The sequence below is a fragment of the Myiozetetes cayanensis genome, unplaced genomic scaffold (genome assembly GCF_022539395.1).
Source record: "Myiozetetes cayanensis isolate MyiCay16 unplaced genomic scaffold, myiCay2020 scf2-11, whole genome shotgun sequence".
NCBI lineage: Eukaryota > Metazoa > Chordata > Aves > Passeriformes > Tyrannidae > Myiozetetes > Myiozetetes cayanensis.
In genome coordinates this window covers 113,871,044-113,892,788 of record NW_026087411.1, presented here as the reverse complement: position 1 = coordinate 113,892,788, position 21,745 = coordinate 113,871,044, and the positions used below count along the sequence as shown (strand labels likewise).

The 21,745-nt window shown below is 52.1% G+C and overlaps 1 protein-coding gene across 1 annotated transcript in view; it reads right to left on the bottom strand.

Moving 5' to 3' along the window:
• Positions 1–8,896: 8,896 nt before the first annotated feature.
• The window catches only part of ELP3 (elongator acetyltransferase complex subunit 3), an 83,363-nt gene continuing 70,514 nt past the window's right edge, over positions 8,897–21,745 (bottom strand). The window contains exon 15 of the mRNA XM_050314769.1: positions 8,897–10,226. Coding sequence (XP_050170726.1) covers positions 10,150–10,226 — 77 coding nt within the window. The 3' untranslated portion in view covers positions 8,897–10,149. The remainder of the gene's footprint in view (positions 10,227–21,745) is intronic.

Genomic DNA, 21,745 nt, shown 5'->3' with positions numbered 1-21,745 from the left:
GCCGGTGGCTGGGCGGGTGTGTGTTTATATAGACGGTGTGACACGCGGGCTTCCCACATCACCTCCCTTTTTTTTTTTTTTTTTTTTCCCTTCCCACCCCTCCCCCTTTTTTTTTTTTTTTTTTTTTTCTTTTTTTTTTTTTTTTTTCCCCACTTCCCACGTGCGTTGTCTGAGCCCAACCCCCCCCGGGATGTGCCAGCTGGGAATGTGCAGCCCCGGCCAGCATTCCCTGCTTTCTTCCCCACTAAAATCCTGGGAAAAAATAAAGGGGGGGGATGATTTCAGGGGGGGGAAAAAACCTGCCCCAAAATCACCTCGGGGGATCCCGGGAATGGAGGGCTCCGGTGGGAATGGAGTGTCCCGGTTTGGAGATGGATCCCACTCCAAAGGATCGCCCCCAAATTCCCGGGATGGCGCCTCAAATCCTTCTGTTTTCCCTCCCTGAATTCCCGGGATGGCCCCTCAAATCTTTCTGTTTTCCCCCCTCAAAATCTGGGATGAGAAAGAGGAGGAGGGGGGGGGTTATCCCGGACTTCATTCCCATCCCGCTCCGACAGCTCCAGGCGGGAGGGTGGGAAATGATTGATTTGGGGGATGGAGCAGAGAATTCCCACTCCCCATTTCACGGGTGAGGGGATCCAGGCACCTCGGGAAAGGCAGAGCCAGATCCATCCTCGGGAATAAAACATCTGCCTCAGGCTGGGAAAGGCCAAAATCCATCCCGACCTTCCGTGGTTTCTCCCGCAGAGCAGCGTTTTTATCCCTGTTTTTTTTTGTTTTTCCCACACTTCCAGGTGGGAATTCACGCAGCCAGGACCACCTCTCCTTTTTTTCAGCACCTTTCCTGCCCCACCCTTGGCAGTGAAACCCTAAAAACCACGATCCTATCTCGGTAATTCCTCCTAAAGACTTCCCGGGAATGCCGGAGCCGGGAGGGAAAAGCTTTTCCCGATCCGTTTGTGCCCCCAAGGTGAGACCACCCGGGACGTTCCTGGGCTAAAAAAAATCTGGAAATTAAGGAAAAATTCCCAAAGGAGATCTGCTCGGTGCTGGGAGCAAGAGGAGAGCCTGGATTTGGGGATATTTTAGGGAAAAATAAGGCCGGAGAGTCATTCCCAGTGGGGAAATGCTGGAGACCAGAGCGCAGTTTTGGGGTTTAATAAATAAACTTCAAATTAATTATTAATTTTTTTAATTGCTTTGTTTGTTTGTTTCTCGAATCCTTTTTATTTATTTATTTATTTATTTATTTATTTATTTAAACATTTTTTTAAATAAATATTTTCCTGCGGGTTTTTTCTCCCGGATTTTCCATAAGGATCTGGAGCAGCAGCCGAGCCGGATCCTTTTTGTCCTTTTCCCGGGATAATTTTCCCAGCCTCTCAGAGCTTCATTCCCTCCATCCATCCCCCTCTCCCCCTCCTTCCAAAATATCCATTTTTGGGTGTTAATTCCCCCTCTTCCTTTTCTCCCCCAGTTTGGCCGAAGGGTTTTTTTTCTCTGCGTTGGAGCCGATGATGATGATGATGATGATGATGATGGTGATGATGATGATGATGGTGATGATGATGTTGAGCTGGCGGGAGCAGGAGGCAGCAAATGACACCGGGGGAGGGCGGGGTGACGTCGTGGTTTACGGCCCTGCTAATTAACAGAGGGATAATTGACAGCTTGAAGGGCCTCGAGAAAAAACCCGCCTGCCAAAAAAAAAAAAAAAATAAAAAAAAAAAAAAAAAAAAAAAGGAGAAACTCCCATTTTTCCAGCATTCCCAGGTTTTTCCAGGCTCTGCTGGGATTTGGGAGCTGGGATGGCTGACCCCTTGTAAAATTAAAAAGGGGGAGAGGGGAAAAAAAACCATAAATATAAATTTGTTTTAAAGGTGTTTTTTTTTTTTTTGGAGTGGGGTGAAATTTTTGTTCCAAAGAATTCTGAGGAGCGGGAATTGCACCCTGGGATTCCAGGAATTCTTCAGGTTGGAAAAGACCCCCAAGGTCATCAGATCCAACCTGTGACCCACCCCCAGCAGAGCCCTGAGTGCCAATTCCAGGGATTCCTTGGACACCTCCAGGGATTGGGAATCCAGCCCTGCCCTGGGAAGTTCATTCCAGTGCCTGACAGCCCTTTCCAGGTGGGAATTGTTCCCAATATCCCACCTGAACCTCCCCTGGCCCAGCTGGAGGCCGTTCCCTCTCCTCCTGGCCCTTGTTCCCAGGGAATTGGGGACCTTCCACCTCCTGAGAATTCCTTCATTATCCCTTCCCAAATCCCCCATCCCTTCCCAAATCCTCCTTCTCTTCCCAAATCACCCATCCCTTCCCAAATTTCCCATCCCTTCCCAAATTTCCCATCCCTTCCCAAATCCCCCATCCCTTCCCAAATTCCCATGTTTTCCCAAATCATCATCCCTTCCCAAACCACCCCATCCCTTCCCAAATCCACCATCCCTTCCCAAATCCACCATCCCTTCCCAAATCACCCCATCTCTTCCCAAATCCACCATCCCTTCCCAAATCCTCCTTCTCTTCTCAAATCCCCCTTCCCTTCCAAAATTCCCATCCTTTCCCAAATCACCCATCCCTTCCCAAATCACCCCATCCCTTCCCAAATTACCCATCCTTCCCAAATCCCCCTCCCTTCCCAAACCACCCATCCCTTCCCAAATCACCCCATCCCTTCCCAAATTCCCCATCCCTTCCCAAATCACCCCATCCCTTCCCAAATTCCCCATCCCTTCCCAAATCACCCCATCCCTTCCCAAATCCCACCATCCCTTCCCAAATTCCCATCCTTTCCCAAATTCCCCAACCCTTCCCAAATCCTCATCCCTTCCCAAATCCCTCTTCCCTTCCCAAATCCCCCATCCCTTTTCAAATCATCATCCCTTTCCAAATCACCCATCCCTTCCCAAATTCCCCATCCCTTCACAAATCCCCCATCCCTTTCCAAATCCCCATCCCTTTCCAAATTCCCCATCCCTTCCCAAATCACCTCATCCCTTCCCAAATCACCTCATCCCTTCCCAAATCACCCCATCCCTTTCCAAATCACCCCATCCTTCCCAAATCCCCCTCCCTTCCTAAACCACCCATCCTTTTCCAAATTCCCATCCCTTCCCAAATCCCCCATCCCTTCCCAAATCACCTCATCCCTTTCCAAATCACCCATCCCTTCCCAAATCCCCCATCCCTTCCCAAATTCCCCCATCCCTTTCCAAATCACCCCATTCTTCCCAAATCCCCCTCCCTTCCTAAACCACCCATCCTTTCCCAAATCCCCATCCCTTCCCAAATCCCCCCTCCCTTCCCAAACCACCCCTCCCTTCCCAAACCACCCCATCCCTTCCCAAACCACCCCATCCCTTCCTTGGATCCCCATCCCAGCCCTGTGAGTTCCTATTCCATAGGAATTCCTAATGCCAGGGTGGGTTTTCCAAATGTTTTCTCACAAAACAACCCCTTCCAGCCAGGCTGGAGATGATCCAGCTGCCTCTTCCCGGGCCTTCTTCCCAATCCCACCACTTTTGGGGCTCCATTTCCTGCCAAAATCAAGTAATTAAAAATTGGGTTCAATCACCAGGACGCCGATTTGGGGGATGCAGGACCTGGGCGGGCTGGGATAACCCTCTGGATAACCGGCGAAATTATCCAAAAATTGGATTTATTTAACTTTTTTTTCTCACGTTTGGGGGCAAATCCGAGCTGGGCAGCAAATCCTTGGATATTTGTCCCATGGAGGGGACAAAGGGACAGAGGGACGGACAGACAGTCGGACAGCGGTCAGAGCCCACCGCGTTTCCAGGAAGTTTGTCCTCAGCGCGCACCCGTCGCCCGCCGCAGAGCCTGATGGGACTTGTAGTCTTTGCCTTAAAGCGCCTCCACGCCGGGCTCCGCCGAAACCAAAGGAGGGGAGAGGTGCGTGCGCTGATTGGTCGAGAGGCGGGAGGTGGGCGGGGCAAAGGGGGTGAGGCGGGGGTTGATTGGCTGGGAGGCGCTTGGGGGGCGGGGCTTGAGGCTGTGGCGGGAATTGTGGCGGTGACTGGTCCGGAGCGAGCGCGGCCGGGGAGGAACCGAGACCGGGCTGAGGGAGCAACAGAGACCCGGCTGAGGGGGGAACAGAGACCCGGCTGAGGGGGAACAGAGACCCGGCTGAGGGGGAACAGAGACCAGGCTGAGGGGGGAACAGAGACCCGGCTGAGGGGGGAACAGAGACCCGGCTGAGGGGGGAACAGAGACCCGGCTGAGGGGGGAACAGAGACCGGGCTGAGGGAGCGGCTGAGGGGGGAACAGAGACCCGGCTGAGGGGGGAACAGAGACCCGGCTGAGGGGAACGGGAGGACGGAGACCGGGCTGAGGGGGGAACAGAGACCCGGCTGAGGGGAACGGGGGGACAGAGACCCAGCTGAGGGTGACGGGGGGACAGAGACCCGGCTGAGGGGGGAACAGAGACCCGGCTGAGGGGGAACAGAGACCGGGCTGAGGGAGCGGCTGAGGGGGGAACAGAGACCCGGCTGAGGGGGGAACAGAGACCCGGCTGAGGGTGACGGGGGAACAGAGACCCGGCTGAGGGTGAGAGAGGAACAGAGACCCGGCTGAGGGTGAGAGAGGAACAGAGACCCGGCTGAGGGGAACGGGGGGACAGAGACCCGGCTGAGGGGAACGGGGAAACAGAGACCCGGCTGAGGGGAACGGGGGGACAGAGACCCACCTGAGGGTAACGGGGGGACAGAGACCCACCTGAGGGTAACGGGGGGACAGAGACCGGGCCGAGGGACCTGCTGAGGGTGAGGGGGGAACAGAGACCCGGCTGAGGGAGCGACTGAGGGTGACAGGGGGACAGAGACCCGGCTGAGGGGAACGGGGGACAGAGACCCGGCTGAGGGAACGGGGAACAGAGACCCGGCTGAGGGGAACGGGGGACAGAGATCGGACTGAGGGTAACGAGGGGACAGAGACCCGGCTGAGGGGAACGGGGAACAGAGACCCGGCTGAGGGGAACGGGGGGACAGAGACCGGGCTGAGGGTGACGGGGGACAGAGACCCGGCTGAGGGACCGGCTGAGGGTGACGGGGGGACAGAGACCCGGCTGAGGGTGACGGGGCTGGGGAATGGCAGGGCTGGGGCTGCAGGGCTGGGGGAAAGGGGCTTGTGGAGGTCGGGATGGAGTTGGGAGCGTGAGGGTGGAGAAGGGGGGGAGATGGAGGAAGGGGGCTGGGGGTGTGGAGAATGGGGCTGAGGTGGGGAAGGGAAGGAGCAGGGAAAGGGTGGGACTCAGGGAATGGTGGTGGGGGTGGGAAAAGGGGGCTGAGGTGGCCAAGGGGGTCTCACCTGAGATGGAGGGAGGAGCTGGGGCTGAGGGGCTGCTCCAGGTGGGAAAGGGACTGAGGTGGGGAAGGAAAAAGGGGAAGGATCTGAGGTGGAAAAGGGTCCTGGGGTGGGGAAGGGAAGGGGATTGAGGTGAGATAATGGGAATAGCTGGGATGGGGAAGGGAAGGGATTGAGGTGGGATAATGGGAATAGCTGGGGAGGGGAAGGGAAGGGGATTGAGGTGGGATAATGGGAATAGCTGGGATGGGGAAGGGAAGGGGATTGAGGTGGGATACTGGGAATAGCTGTGACTGGGATGGGGAAGGGAGGGATTGAGGTGGGATAATGGGAATAGCTGGGGAGGGGAAGGGAAGGGGATTGAGGTGGGATAATGGGAATAGCTGGGGAGGGGAAGGGAAGGGGATTGAGGTGGGATAATGGGAATAGCTGGGGAGGGGAAGGGAAGGGGATTGAGGTGGGATAATGGGAATAGCTGGGATGGGGAAGGGAAGGGGATTGAGATGGGATACTGGGAATAGCTGGGGCTGGGATGGGGAAGGGAGGGATTCAGGTGGAGAAGGGGCCGTTGTCTCTTGAGGGAAGGGGGTTTGGGAGCAAGAGGAGGTTTGGAATGGGGAGCTGAGGGTTGGAAAGTTGGGAACAGGGTCGGGAGGAAAGAGGAAAGATTTGGGAAAGGGGGGATGGAGCTGGACCGTGGAATTTGGGGAGGGAATGGCTTTGAATGGAGCAGCGGGACGGGGTAGGGGGAGGGTTCAGGGGTTGGGAAAGGGGAAAACGCTGCGTTTGGGGGGGATAAACTTGGGATGCTGCTGAGCCACTGGCACAGGGAGGAGGGAAACTTCCTTCTAAAGAGAAGGAGGGATGGAGGATTGAGCGGCTCCTGCGGGGAACTCGATCGATCTCCCGAGTCGATCCCGCTCGAAGCTTCCCGGGGGGAGAAGCTGCTTTTCCTTTCCTTCCCTTCCTTCCCTCCACCCCCCGGGCAGGGAACGTGGCTCCAAAGCTCCTTCCCTTCCTTAGCCGGCTCCGGATCGATGGAGCCGGAGCTTCCCGGGGCTCGGGATCCCGCTGGGCCGCCGCGATCGTGGCGGGCGATGGCTCCGGGTTTCCATGGATATGGAATCGCCCCGGAACGCCGGCGCTGCGGGGGCTGCACCCGATCCCGCTGAAAATCCCGCTAAAACTGATGCTGCTTGGAAGCTTTTCCATGGGAATCTGCCACTTATCCCGCTAAAACTGATCCTGCTTGGAAGCGTTTCCTTGGAAAACCTCATTGTATCCCACTAAAATTGATCCTGCTTGGAAGCTTTTCCTTGGGAAGCTGCATCCTATCCCACTAAAACCAATCCTACTTGGAAGCTTTTCCTTGGGAAGCTGCCACATATCCCACTAAAACTGATGCTGCTTGGAAGCTTTTCCTTGAGAAACCACATTGTATCCCACTAAAACTGATCCTGCTTGGAAGCTGTTTCCTTGGAAAACCACACTGTATCCCACTAAAACTGATCCTGCTTGGAAGTGTTTCCGTGGGAAACCACTTTGTATCCCACTAAAATTGATGCTGCTTGGAGGATTTTCCTTGGAAAACCACATTGTATCCCACTAAAACTGATCCTGCTTGGAAGCTTTTCCTTGGGAAGCTGCGTCATATCCCACTAAAGTTGATCCTCCTTGGAAGCTTTTCCTTGGAAAACCACATTGTATCCCACTAAAACCAATCCTGCTTGGAAGCTTTTCCTTGGGAAACCACATTGTATCCCACTAAAACTGATGCTGCTTGGAAGCTTTTCCTTGGAAAACCACATTGTATCCCACTAAAACTGATCCTACTTGGAGGCTTTTCCGTGGGAAGCTGCCACATATCCCACTAAAACTGATCCTGCTTGGAAGCTTTTCCTTGGAAAACCACATTGTATCCCACTAAAACTGATCCTGCTTGGAAGCTTTTCCTTGGAAAACCACATTGTATCCCACTAAAACTGATCCTGCTTGGAAGCTGTTTCCTTGGAAAACCACATTGTATCCCACTAAAACTGATCCTGCTTGGAAGCTTTTCCTTGGAAAACCACATTGTATCCCACTAAAACTGATGCTGCTTGGAAGCTTTTCCATGGGAATCTGCCACATATCCCACTAAAAGTGACCCAGCCAGGCACAAATGAAACAAAATTCCCTCATTCCCTTAATTTTTTAGGAATCCTCTTCCCTGGTGCTCCAAGCAGAGCTTCCCAATCTTTCTGCCTCAGGGAATGTGGGAAGCTCAGGGAAGGTGGGCCTTGGATGTGGCTTTTCCTGGGAATTCTCCACCCCAAAAAAAATCCCAAAATTGGGGTGGTTTTTTTGGGTTGTTTTTGGTTTTTTAGGGAGCTTGGATTTTCCAAGGACCCTCAGCATTCCTTGCTCCTGATTTGGCTGCTTCCCAGGGAATGGTCTTGACATTCCCAAATCAGCCTTTTAGCTGGAAAATCATTCCAACCAAATCCCCCTGGGAGGGTGTAAAAATTCAGGAAAAATTCCCTTCCTGCTCCTCTGCTGCCAGGCCTTCCATACCCTAAGGAATGCTGTCCAAAAAAAAAGGGATAAACTGGGACCAAAAAGGAGCCAACTCATAAAGTGGGAATAGGATTTTCCATCCTTTCCAGGGATTTTTAGGGATGAGCTTGGAGAAGCTCTTGCCTTTTCCCCCCACCCTCTTTAATTTTTTTCCACCTCCCAAGCGGGCTCAGCTGGAATTCCTGCTCTTTATTCCTTTTCCAAGAGAAATCCTTTGGTTTTCCAGCCTCAAAGATGAACAAGGGAGCAAATTCCCGAGGTCAGGAATTTTCTGGGCCAGCCTTTCCCACCCCGCTGCTTCCAGAACATTCACTCCTTTGCCTGCTGCAAAGCTGGGTTTTTTGGGAAGCCGCTGAGCCGTTTCCAAGGACTCCTGGGAATGATTTGGATCCCCTTTCCAGTGGGAATTTGGGAATTGTTTGAACCGGTAAGTTTGGAATTTAACTCTTTCCAGTCACCTCCACCAAGCATTTTCCTCTCCCACTTCCTCCTCTCCCTTTTCCAGAGTTTCCCTTAAGAAGGGATTTTTCCCACTGATTTCCAGCTGTTTTGTTCCCTGAATTGTCCAGGAATTTCCATTTTCCAGGGCAAGGAGCTCCTTCCCTCTCGGAGAGGGGGAATCCCAAGGTGAGGCTGCAGATCCCTGTGAGGAACCAGAATTCCACCGACTTTTGGGTGGGAATTTCGGTTGGAATTCCGTGGGGCGAAGGAATTTTCGGCCTCTTTTAAGGTAAGCAAAGAAAAGCTGAAGGGGGGGGATATAAATCAATAATAAATTAATAATATAATAAAAATAATAAGAGAATAAATGATGGGATTCATTAATAGAATGGAGAACAATAAAATTATTAATAAATTAATAATAATAGAATAAATAATGGGATTCATTAATAGAATTGAGACCAATAAAATTATTCATACATTAATAATAATAAATAAAATTATTAATAAATTAAAATTATTAATAAATTAATGTTAATAATAATAAAAGCAGTAAGTGTGGATCTGAAACACAGGATTCCAATCAGGTGAATTGATGGATTGGTTTTAATTAAAGCACTTCCAGGGTTTGGGATGGAGAGAGAGAGAGAGGGGAACTTCCCATCAGGAGCTTCCCATCAGGAACATCCCCTCCTTCAAGGATTCCTTGGAAAAAGCCCATTATTTTGCCCTCTCCAGCAGGGACAGGGAGCTGCCAGGAGAGCCTTTCCTCTGGAATTCCTCCTGGTTTAAATCCAACCTTTCGGGTTGGGAATCACCAGCTGGGCTCTGCTTTTCCCTCCCCATCCCCAATATTCCATAATAACTTTATTCCCATTATTTTCCTCTCTCCAGCAGGGACAGGGAGCTGCCAGGAGAGCCCTTCCCATGGAAATGCCGCGGTGTCCACGAGCCATGCTTGGATTCCAGCCCCGTTTGCCATCGGAATGCCGGGAAAAAAGAGGTGGAGAAGCTCGGAGATCCCAAAACTTCCTGACTGGGAAAGGCCCCGTGGGCCAAAATCCGGGAAATCCCGGATGTCAAAGGACTCCCCCCCCACCCTGGGTGGATGAAGAGGGGAGAGAGGTGGGAAAAGGCAGGAAAGATCCCCCAGGGGCAGAAATCCCGCTGGGATGAGGGGATGGATACCCTGGAGACATTCCAGCATTCCCATCCTGATCCGACTGGAGAGAGCTCCCAGTCCCTTCCAGCCTCAGTTATTCCAGGAATCTCTTCATCTTAAATTTAATCCCAAATTCCTACCCAGCCACTCCTCGTGGCCTCCTGGGAAAGGGATGAAACTCGGGAATGTTTTTGGGATGGACAAGAAAGAGGGAAAAAAAAAAACAACCAAGCCAAGGGAGGGAATTTTATTGGGATTGCAGGAAAACTCCTTCCCCCAGGATTTTAATGCCAGGAAAATCCCCCTGACAGCATCCCAAAGGAAGTGGGAGGGTGTTTTTTCCCACTGGGAGAATTCCCAGATATTCCCAAAGCCTGGGAGCCCATCCTGGAGACACCTGGAATGTTCCAGACACCTGGAATGCTGGAGACACCTGGAACATTCCCGACCTTTCCAGTGGGGGGGGGGGGAAAACAACCCTTTCTCAGGGCTGCCCCGCCCCATTCCATGGGAATCCGGGAATATCCGGAGTCGGGAGCGACCCACCGGGATCGCCGAGTCCAATTCCATCCTTTTTGTGGGAGCAGCTTTGGAGTTCGGGGCTTCATTCCCGGGATGGGCGTCGAGACAGGCGGCGCCTCCCGCTCTTCCCGGCTCCTCCTGGCTCGTCATTCCAAGCTTTTCACCATGTAGGGCCCTTCCAGCTCGTAGCCGAGCTTCCGGTAGTAATTCCTGGTGCCGACCCCTGGGAAAACAGAGGGAACGATGATGACGTCATCAACACCCCTCGGAATCCCGCGGGATTGCCGGAGGGATTCCAGGCGGGAATGAGGGTTAATTATGGTGTTAATTGGGGTGATTTTCCCGGTGGGAAGAGCTGCTCCTTTGTCGGGAGAGGGAGAGGGGGAAGAGCGGGATGCGGGATCCGACAAAAAACAACCCCCCCGGCAGCAGCTGCGGGATCGTTCCCGGCCCTCCTGGAGCTGATTCCAGGGGGATCCTGATCCCTCATCCCGCTCTTCCCAGAGCCACTTCCAGAGGGATCCTGACCCCTCATCCCGCTCTGCCCGGAGCCGCTTCCAGGGATTTGCAGCAGGGTTTGGGGGTAAAACAGTGGGATTTGGGGGGTAAAACAATGGGATTTGGTGGATAAAACAGTAGGATTTGGGGGTAAAGCAGCAGGATTTGGGATGAAAGTGGGATTTTGGGGAAAACCAGGTGGATTTTGGGGTAAAAATGACGATTTTAGGGTAAAGCAAGCAAGATTTGGGATGAAAGTGGGATTTTGGGGAAAACCAGGAGGATTTTGGGGTAAAGCAGCAGGATTTGGGGGTAAAAATCACATTTTACAGTAAACCAGCAAGATTTGGGATGAAACTGGGATTTTGGGGTAAACCAGCAGAATTTTGGGATAAAGCAGCAGGATTTGGGATGAAACTGGGATTTTGGGGTAAAACAGCAGGATTGGGGTGAAAGTGGGATTTTGGGGTAAAGCAGGAGGATTTTGGGGTAAACCAGTAGGATTGTGGGGTAAAATTGGGAATGCCTTTTGGGATCGTCCCTCACCTCAATGGGCTGGCCCAGAGGGGACCCCAAAATTCCCCCTCCTGATTGGCCTGGATTTTCATTGGAATATTTACACCTAATTAATTAAGGATATTAAGCCTGGCTTAAGCAGGGGGCAGAGGGAAGGGCTGATCTGCCCCCAACTCTTCGGAGCTCCAAATATTTCAGGGATGTTCCTGGCTCTTCTGAGCTCCAAATATTCCATGATCTGCTCCCAGCTCTTCTGAGCTCCAAATATTCCAGGGATGTTCCTGAGTGTTCTGAGCTCCAAATATTCCAGAGCTGATCTGCTCCTGGGTGTTCTGAGCTCCAAATATTCCATGATCTGCTCCTGACTGTCCTGAGCTCCAAAATATTCCAGGGCTGCTCCTGACTCTTCTGAGCTCCAAATATTCCAGGGCTGCTCCCAAGTGTTCTGAGCTCCCAAATATTCCAGGGCTGCTTCCAACTCTTCTGAACTCCAAATATTCCAGGGCTGATCTCCCGACTGTCCTGAGCTCCAAATATTCCAGGGCTGATCCACTCCTGAGTGTTCTGAGCTCCAAATATTCCAGGGCTGATCCACTCCTGAGTGTCCTGAACTCCAAATATTCCAGGGTTGATCTGGTCCTGAATGTTCTGAGCTCCAAATATTCCAGGGATGATCTGTTCCTGAATGTTCTGAGCTCCAAATATTCCAGGGATGTTCCTGAGTGATTCCAGAGCTCCATCTGATCTCCTGAGTGAACGCTCCAAATATTCCAGGGCTGATCTCCCAACTGTTCTGAGCTCCAAATATTTCAGGGCTGATCTCCTGAGTGTCCTGAACTCCAAATATTCCAGGGATGTTCCTGAGTGATTCCAGGGCTGATCTGTTCCTGAGTGAACTCCAAACATTCCAGGGCTGATCTCCCAAATGTTCTGAGCTCCAAATATTCCAGGGCTGCTCCCAACTGTTTTGAGCTCCAAATATTCCAGGGTTGATCTGGTCCTGAATGTTCTGAGCTCCAAATATTCCAGGGATGTTCCTGAGGTCTGAACCCAATATTCCATGATCTGCTCCTGACTGTCCTGAGCTCCAAATATTCCAGGGATGTTCCTGAGTGTCCTGAGCTCCAAATATTCCATGATCTGCTCCTGAGTGTCCTGAGCTCCAAATGTTCCAGGGTTGATCTGTTCCTGAGTGTCCTGAGCTCCAAATATTCCAGGGCTGATCCTGCCCCCAACTCTTCTGAGCTCCAAATATTCCAGGGCTGCTCCCAAGTGTTCTGAGCTCCCAAATATTCCAGGGCTGCTTCCAACTCTTCTGAACTCTAAATATTCCAAGGCTGATCTCCCGACTGTCCTGAGCTCCAAATATTCCAGGGCTGATCTGGTCCTGAGTGTTCTGAGCTCCAAATATTCCAGGGATGTTCCTGAGTGTTCTGAGCTCCAAATATTCCAGGGCTGATCTCCTGAGTGTTCTGAACTCCAAATATTCCAGGGCTGATCTCCCAAATGTTCTGAGCTCCAAATATTCCAGGGCTGATCTGCCCCCAACTCTTCTGAGCTCCAAATATTCCAGGGCTGATCTCCTGACTCTTCTGAGCTCCAAATATTCCAGGGCTGATCTGGTCCTGAGTGTCCTGAGCTCCAAATATTCCAGGGCTACTTCCAACTCCTCTGAACTCTAAATATTCCAAGGCTGATCTCCCGACTGTCCTGAGCTCCAAATATTCCAGGGCTGATCTGGTCCTGAGTGTCCTGAGCTCCAAATATTCCAGGGATGTTCCTGAGTGTCCTGAGCTCCAAATATTCCAGAGCTGATCTGCTCCTGAGTGTTCTGAGCTCCAAATATTCCAGGGCTGCTCCCAGCTCCCTGAACTCCAAATATTCCAGGGCTGCTCCCAAGTGTTCTGAGCTCCCAAATATTCCAGGGATGCTTCTGACTCTTCTGAGCTCCAAATATTCCAGGGCTGCTCCCAAGTGTCCTGAGCTCCAAATGTTCCAGGGCTGCTCCCAGCTCTTCTGAGCTCCAAATATTCCAGAGCGGATCTGTTCCTGAGTGAACTCCAAATATTCCAGGGCTGCTCCCAATTCTTTGAGCTCCAAATATTCCAGGGCTGATCTCCTGAGTGTCATGAACTCCAAATATTCCAGGGCTGATCTCCTGAGTGAACTCCAAATATTCCAGGGCTGCTCCCAGATCTTCTGAGCTCCAAATATTCCAGGACTGCTCTGCTCCTGAGTGTCCTGAGCTCCAAATATTCCAGGGCTGATCTGCTGACTCTTCTGAGCTCCAAATATTCCAGGGCTGATCTGGTCCTGAATGTTCTGAGCTCCAAATATTCCAGGGCTGCTTCCAACTCTTCTGAACTCTAAATATTCCAAGGCTGATCTCCCGACTGTCCTGAGCTCCAAATATTCCAGGGCTGATCTGGTCCTGAATGTTCTGAGCTCCAAATATTCCAGGACTGCTCCCAGCTCTTCTGAGCTCCAAATATTCCAGGGCTATCCCTGACCTGAGCTCCAAATATTCCAGGGCTGATCTCCTGAGTGTTCTGAGCTCCAAATATTCCATGATCTGCTCCTAAGTGTCCTGAACTCCAAATATTCCAGGGCTGATCTCCTGAGTGTCCTGAGCTCCAAATATTCCAGGGCTGCTCCCAGCTATTCTGAGCTCCAGATATTCCAGTGGTGTCCCCAGGGATCAGGGCCGGGCCCAGCCCTGTTTGATGTCCCTGTGGATGATCCATAGGAGGGGATGGATCCACCATCAGCACATCTGCAGGGCACACCACGCTGGGGGAGTTGTTGATGTGCTGGAAGGCAGGAGGGCTCTGCAGAGGGACCTGGCCAGGCTGGATCCACGGGCTGATCCCAACGGGATGAGGTTCCCCAAGGCCAAGGGCGGGTCCTGCCCTTTGGCAGCTCCAGAGGGGCTGGAGAGCAGCCAGGCGGGAAGGGAGCTGGGAGTTGGGATGGCCAGGAAGCTCAACAGGAGCCAGAGGGTGCCCAGGGGGGCTGAGAGGGCTGATGGATCCCTGGCCTGGCTGATTTTTGGGATTCTGGGACAGGAACAGGCACGCTCAGCCCTTCGGGTGGCTCCACCTGAGGGTTTTCCATCACCCGAGGGTTGTGCTTTAAAACGCAGATTTTTAATAAAAAAACCATCAAAACCGCCCCAAAAATAATGCCAGTGGTGGTTAAAAAGCAGCAGGGAAAAAAATCCTTTACAACCTGTTTTTGGTTTTCCACGTGTTCTCTTTGTTGCCCCTCCTGCCGAGAGGGCTCCTCCTCTTCCCTCCCCAGCCCTGCAAGAGCAACCCGGGACAGCGGGAGGTGCCCCTGGACGAGCTTTGAGGTCCCTTCCGACCCAAACCACGCCGGGATCCGGCGATTCCCTAAATTTTTGGGGCAGGAAAGGAGGGCGGTCACTCCAACACCAGCACCAACTGCGGGACGGGGAGGAGGAGGAGGAGGCAGCGGCTCCTCCGGGGTGGCAAAGGATGAATTCACGCCGCGAATGTAAATTAACCAATTAATCCCGGCTCCCCTCCCGGCTCCCTCTCCCTCCCGAGGGTTCCGAGGAGGGGGGAGCAGCGGGGCCACCTCTCGGATCGATCCCCACGATGGGAGAGCCAAATCCATCCCCACCTTCCCCTCCTCCAGCTCCGGCCGTGCCTCATCCCTGGCCCGCGGCCACCTCAATTTTCCCCTCCACGGCACACGAGGAGCGGCCCGGGCAGGGGTTTTGGGCAGGGAGGGAGGGAAGAAATCATCTCCCGCATGGAAATGAGCTCCTGGCAGCGCCAAAATCCAGGGATCTGCCTGCAGGGAGGCGCTGGAAACACGGCCCCGCTTCCAGGGAGGGAGGAGAGGAAGCTCCCGGTATTCCCAGGGGGAAGGGAAAGGAAGGGAAGGTTTGGGAAGGTGGGAAGGAAAGGAAAGGTTTGGGAAGGGAAGGTTTGGGAAGGGAAAGGAAGGGAAGGGAAGGTTTGGGAAGGTTTGGGAAGGGAAGGTTTGGGAAGGGAAGGTTTGGGAAGGGAAGGTTTGGAAGGAAGGAAGGGAAGGAAGGTTTAGGGAAGGAAGGAAGGAAGGGAAGGTTAGGGAAGGTTTGGGAAGGAGGAAGGTTTGGGAAGGAAGGAAGGTTTGGGAAGGGGAAGGTTTGGGAAGGGAAGGGAAGGTTTGGGAAGGAAAGGAAGGTTTGGGAAGGGAAGGGAAGGTTTGGGAAGGAAGGGAAGGTTTAGGGAAGGGAAGGGAAGGTTTGGGAAGGGAAGGTTTGGGAAGAAGGTTTGGGAAGGTTAGGGAAGGTTTGGGAAGGTTTGGGAAGGAAGGTTTGGGAAAGGAAGGTTTGGGAAGGGAAAGGTTTGGGAAGGGAAGGTTTGGGAAGGTTTGGGAAGGAAAGGAAGGGAAGGGAAGGTTTGGGAAGGGAAGGTTTGGGAAGGTTTGGGAAGGTTTGGGAAGGGGAAGGTTTGGGAAGGGAAGGAAGGTTTGGGAAGGGAAGGAAGGTTTAGGAAGGGAAGGTTTGGGAAGGGAAGGTTTGGGAAGGTTTGGGAAGGTTTAGGAAGGTTTGGGAAGGGAAGGTTTGGGAAGGGAAGGTTTGGGAAGGAAGGTTTGGGAAGGAAGGTTAGGGAAGGTTTGGGAAGGGAAGGTTTGGGAAGGGAAGGTTTGGGAAGGAAGGGAAGGTTTGGGAAGGGAAGGTTAGGGAAGGTTTGGGAAGGGAAGGTTTGGGAAGGGAAGGTTTGGGAAGGGAAGGTTGGGAAGGGAAGGTTTGGGAAGGGAAGGGAAGGTTTGGGAAGGGAAGGAAGGGAAGGTTTGGGAAGGAAGGAAGGTTTGGGAAGGGAAGGTTTGGGAAGGGAAGGTTTGGGAAGGGAAGGTTTGGGAAGGGAAGGAAGGTTTGGGAAGGAAGGAAGGTTTGGGAAGGGAAGGAAGGTTTGGGAAGGTTTGGGAAGGTTTGGGGAAGGGAAGGTTTGGGAAGGGAAGGTTTGGGAAGGGAAGGTTTGGGAAGGTTTGGGAAGGTTTGGGAAGGTTTGGGAAGGAAGGTTTGGGAAGGGAAGGTTTGGGGAAGGGAAGGTTTGGGAAGGGAAGGTTTGGGAAGGGAAGGGAAGGTTTGGGAAGGGAAGGTTTGGGAAGGTAAGGGAAGGTTTAGGAAGGGAAGGTTTGGGAAGGGAAGGTTTGGGAAGGTTTGGGAAGGGAAGGTTTGGGAAGGAAGGTTTGGGAAGGAAGGTTTGGGAAGGGAAGGGAAGGTTTGGGAAGGAAGGGAAGGTTTGGGAAGGAAGGTTGGGAAGGGAAGGGAAGGTTTGGGAAGGTTTGGGGAAGGGAAGGTTTGGGAAGGTTTGGGAAGGTTTGGGAAGGGAAGGGAAGGGAAGGTTTGGGAAGGGAAGGTTAGGGAAGGTTTGGGAAGGGAAGGTTTGGGAAGGAAGAGTTTGGGAAGGAAGGTTGGGAAGGTTTGGGAAGGGAAGGTTTGGGAAGGGAAGGTTTGGGAAGGGAAGGTTTGGGAAGGGAAAGTTTGGGAAGGTTTGGGAAGGGAAGGTTTGGGAAGGGAAGGTTTGGGAAGGAATTTGGGAAGGAAGGTTTGGGAAGGAAGGAAGGGAAGGTTTGGGAAGGAAGGAAGGTTTGGGAAGGGAAGGGAAGGTTGGGAAGAGTTTAGGAAGGTTTAGGGAAGGGAAGGTTTGGGAAGGAAAGGTTTGGGAAGGGAAGGTTTGGGAAGGGAAGGTTTGGGAAGGGAAGGGAAGGTTTGGGAAGGGAAGGTTTGGGAAGGGAAGGAAGGAAGGTGGGAAAGTTTAGGGAAGGTTTGGGAAGGAAGGAAGGTTTGGGAAGGAAGGAAGGTTTGGGAAGGGAAGGAAGGTTTGGGAAGGAAGGTTTGAGGAGGAAGGTAAAGGTTTGGGAAGGGAAGGTTTGGGAAGGGAAGGGAAGGTGTTAATGCGCTTCTGGTTTGAGCACCCGCGAGGAGGGGGCGGGGAGGAGGGAATTCAATCTCCTCCCGAACAAGCACCTTCTGCAGGGAGATAAGGAGACAATCCTGTCGGAACAAGCCCAAATCCTGCTTTGCCGGCGGCGGCACGGGCAGATAACGCTGACAGACGTCACGGCAGCTCCCGCAGCCCCGAAAGCTCCGAGGGTTTTGTGTTTCTTTTTTTTTTTTTTTTAATTATTTATTTACAGAGCTGCCTTTCGGCGGCGGGAAAGGAACTCGCAGCCTTGCTGGGATCCCTGCAATTCCTCTGCTGGGAATGATGGGAATACTCAGTGGCAGCCCCATGGAATCAAAGGATGGGATTTGGGTTGGAAGGAACCTCAAAGGTCATTTAATTCCAACTCCACCTCCCACTATCACAGGTTGTTCCAGCCTGGCCTTGGACACTGCCAGGGATTCAGGAATCCTTCCCAATCTCCCATCTCTCCCTGCCCTCTGGCAGTGGGAAGCCATTCCCTGTGTCCTGCCATTCCAGGCCCTGATCCCAAATCCCTCTCCAGCTCTCCTGGAGCCCCTGCAGGCTCTGGAAGGGGCTCCCAGCTCTCCCTGGATCCTTCCCTGCTCCAGCCTGGCCATTCCCAGCTCTCCCAGCCTGGATCCAGAGCCTGACATTGGATCCATCCCCAGCCCAACTCCTCTCTGGGAAGGAGTTCTGGGAACAAGGGGGGGTTCCCTGGGAATCTCGGCACTCAGGGAAGGGTCTCCCTTCCCCTTTCCCGCCTTTTCCATCCCCACATTCCATAAAAACCCCGCTGAGTGGATCCTGAGTGTAACCCTTTATCCCAGACTCCCAGCATGGTTTGGGTGGGAAGGGACCTCAAAACTCCTCCCATTCCATGGGCAGAGACACCTCATGGAGCTGAAATAAATAATCCCCATCGAGGCCCTCAAGGTGGGAGCACAGAGGCCACCAAACCCCAGCCAGGAGTGACAAAACCCTCCAAAAAAGAGAGGGGATCACGCTGGGAATTTCCCTGCCCTGACTGGAATCTCCTTGGATCGTTCCATCCCCCGAAACCAAAGGGATGATCCTGGAACGACTCAGAGGGGAAGACAAAGCGTGGAGGGAACACAAAAAGGAGCCAGGATTTGCTGGAGCTCGTCCAGCCAGGAGCTCCTGCCCCTCTGGAAGCTGGGAGGAGGGGTCCAGAATTCCCAGCATCCCAGAATTTACCGCTGCCTTTCTCCAAAGGCACAAGTTTGAAGCCCTCAGGGTCGGATGGGGCTAATTATGGGATGTCAAGCATCAAATTCCCAGCAAGCAGGGCACGAGGGAGAGGACAGGGAAGGTTTGTAGAGGATTGATTGTCCTTCATCCACCTTCACCCCCGGATCCTCCCCGGCTCGAGGTGCAAAGAGGGAGGCAGCGACCCCGGAGAGGGATGGGAGGGAAGTTTAGAGGGATGGGAGGGAAGTTTATCGGTCGTTTCAGGAGGATTGGCAAGGCAGGAAAAACCCCTGGAGGGGTTTTCACACACACAAAGGAACCTGGAAGCCCTTGGGAAGTCCTTGGGCAACAAAAGGCTGGAGGAGGAGGAGGAGGAGGAGGAAGAGGAGGAGATGTTGGTGTGGTCACCTGGGGGTCACTCCTTGCCTCGGGGACAACCAGCAGGGAAATTTCCCAGCCTCAAAATCCCATCCAGGTCCCGCAGATGGGATGAGTGGAGCGGGAAGGGCAAGCTCTGCTCGGGATTTTAGAGCAGCAGCGTCCCACCAAAAAAAAAAAAACCCTGACCACGCGGTTTGGGACTCAGCTGAGACCAAAGAGGGGATTATAATAAAATTCCACGAGTTTAAAAACCCCTAAAATCCCAGATTCCTCCTTTTTCAGCGCCTGAGGGTTTTGTGGGCACTTAGAACTTGTTTGGGTGTCGTTTCGCTTTGGGGGGAGGAGGGAGGAGCTTTTCGAAAAGGAGAAAAGAGGGGAAATAAAAACAAACAACCCCACAACAACAACCACCCTCCCAAACCCGAAGCAGAACCCACCCGGGAGAGCACGAAAAACCCAACACGCGAGGCAGGCAGCGAGAAAAACACACAGGCAATTAGAAAAGCCGGGAAATGGGAAAAAACAAGGCAGGCCTCCCCGGGGCTCTGAATAATGGAGCGATGCCTCCAGGGTCTGCCATTCCCAAGCCCGGCCTGAATGCTAATCCCGGGCTCCCGGCGCTGCAGGAGAAAGGCGCCACTCAGGCAGAAAATTACCTTAAATGAGCAACCACTCCGATAAACAAGGCGCGGCTTTTGTACTTTGCTCCTGGATTTTTTTTTTTTGGGGGGAAGGAGGGGGAAGGAGGCACCTCCCTCCTCCTGCGGATCCCTGGAAAGGAGCCCCAGGATCACCCTCTCCTTCCTGGGAATGGGTCAGCCTGCTGGGGGCAGTTAAATCTCACTGGGAATGGGTCATCCTGCTGGGTTTAGTCAAACCTTGCTGGGAATGTTTCATCTTGGTTGGTTTAATCAAACCTTATTGGGACTCTTTAATCCTGGTTGGTTCAGTCAAACCTTCCTGGGAATGATTCATCCTGCTTGGTTCAGTTTAAACCTTACTGGGACTATTTCATCTTGGCTGGTTTAGTTAAACCTTGCTGGGAATGTTTCACCCTGGTTGGCTCAGTCAAATCTTCCAGGGAATGTTTCATCCTGGATGGTTTAATCAAACCTTCCTGGGAATGTTTTTACCCTGCTGGGTTTAGTCAAATCTTCTTGGGAATGTTTCACCCTGGTTGGTTCAGTTTAACCTTTCCTGGGACTATTTAATCCTGGTTGGTTTAATCAAACCTTCCAGGGAATGTTTCATCCTGGTTGGTTTAAATCAGACCTTATTGGGACTATTTAATCCTGGTTGATTCAGTCAAACCTTGCTGGGAATGTTTCATCCTGCTGGGTTCAGTCAAACCTTCCTGGGAATGTTTCACCCTGGTTGGTTTAGTCAAACCTTGCTGGGAATGTTTCATCCTGGGTTTAGTCAAAGGTTGACTCAGGATGAGGTTGCACTTTTGGGGCCCCACATAACCCAGGACAGCACAATCCAAGCTTTAAATCCATCTCAGGGACATCCCCCACATTATGGAAGCAGCTATCCCTGGCTGATATCCCATCCCATCCCATCCCATCCCATCCCATCCCATCCCATCCCATCCCATCCCATCCCATCCCATCCCATCCCATCCCATCCCATCCCATCCCATCCCATCCCCAGCCTGATTTTCCCTTTAATCCAAACTCCCTCCCCATCCTGGCTGCCAGTGCCCATCCTCCCTTCCAACCACACTCCCCATCCATTTGTCAGCGACTCCAGGGCCCATTCCAGGCAGTTTTCCCCCTGCTCCTCTGCAGATGAAGGGATATTTGAGCAGGAACACCGGGAGGCAGCTGCTCCGGGCGTCATTCCCCGCATCATTGCCCGCCACGACTCCTGGGGGGGAGCCTTGCAGCTCATCCTTCCCCTTTGTTTGGCAGTGATTTCCATGATTTCAGGCACTGCCACGCTCAATCCTGGTAAATCCAGCTGCATCTTTCCCCCTTTTTTCCCCTCTCCCTGCACTAAAAAACCTTGGGAGCAGGGACCTGCCACACGAGTCCAGCTCGACCCTGTTCACTCCCAGAGCAGCAGGGAGAGCAAAACCCTTCGGAAAACTCTGCTGGGAAACTCTCTCTCATTTTTTAACCCTTCTAGGAAATTAATGTGCTCTGAAAAAGCCCAGGGACTGCTGGAATTCGCTCCTGAAATCCTGTTTAAATGTGCTTTGAAAGGAAAATTCCAGCCCTCCCCATCATCCCCGATCCAGAGGGAGATCCCAGGTGAGGAGGAGCTTCCCAAATTTCAGGGAGCAGCAGCAAAGGAGCAGCATTTTAATCCCTTCCCACCAGCCCGGAGAGATGGACAAAAAGCCCTCTGGAGAGAAAATTTCCCCACAGCCAGGAGTAATTCCTGGATGGAAAGTCAGGGATGGAAACGCCTGTGGGGCGGGGACACAGCAGGGACGGGACCAACACGAGCTCCGGCTCGTAAAATAATTATAAAATTAACTATAAATTATTCCTACAGGATGGAACTTCAGAATTTGTGTTGGTTTTTTTTTTCTTTGGTTGTTGTCTGGTTTTTTTTTTGGTTCTCTGGGGTTTTTTTAATAAATTTTATAAATTCAGGGATTGTAGGGAAGGAAGAGGCAGGAAGGGTTCCCCAAACATCCAACTCCTGCTCAATCCAGATTTTGTGCAGGGTTTGCCTTGATATCAATAAATATATTTATATTATTAAACTGTATATAATTATATTATTTATATAAAATATAATAAATAAATACATTTATATAATACATATTATTCTATATAATACAATATATATTTATAGATATACATTTGGACTTGATGATCTCAGAGCTCTTTTCCAACCTGGCTGATCCTAAGATTCTGTAATATAGATATATATAAAAATATAACATTTATAGATATAGAAAAGCTTCCTACCAGGACACCCTTGCAAAATGCTCGTGCAGGATCGTCCTTGCTTTAAGGGCAGCCAATATTCCCGCCCCCAAAATCCCACTTAATTCAGTCCCAAACCCTGTTTTCAAAGCTGCCACATCACTAAAAACCCTCCCAAACCGCAGTTCATTAAGAACTGGAGGATTTCACACCTCCTACTCCAGGTTTATCCTTATCCTTAATTTTTTTTTCTCTTTTTTTCCCCCTCCCCATCAATCCAAGCCAGACAAAACCACCAGGGAGTCGATTCACCCATCGCCACTCCCGCA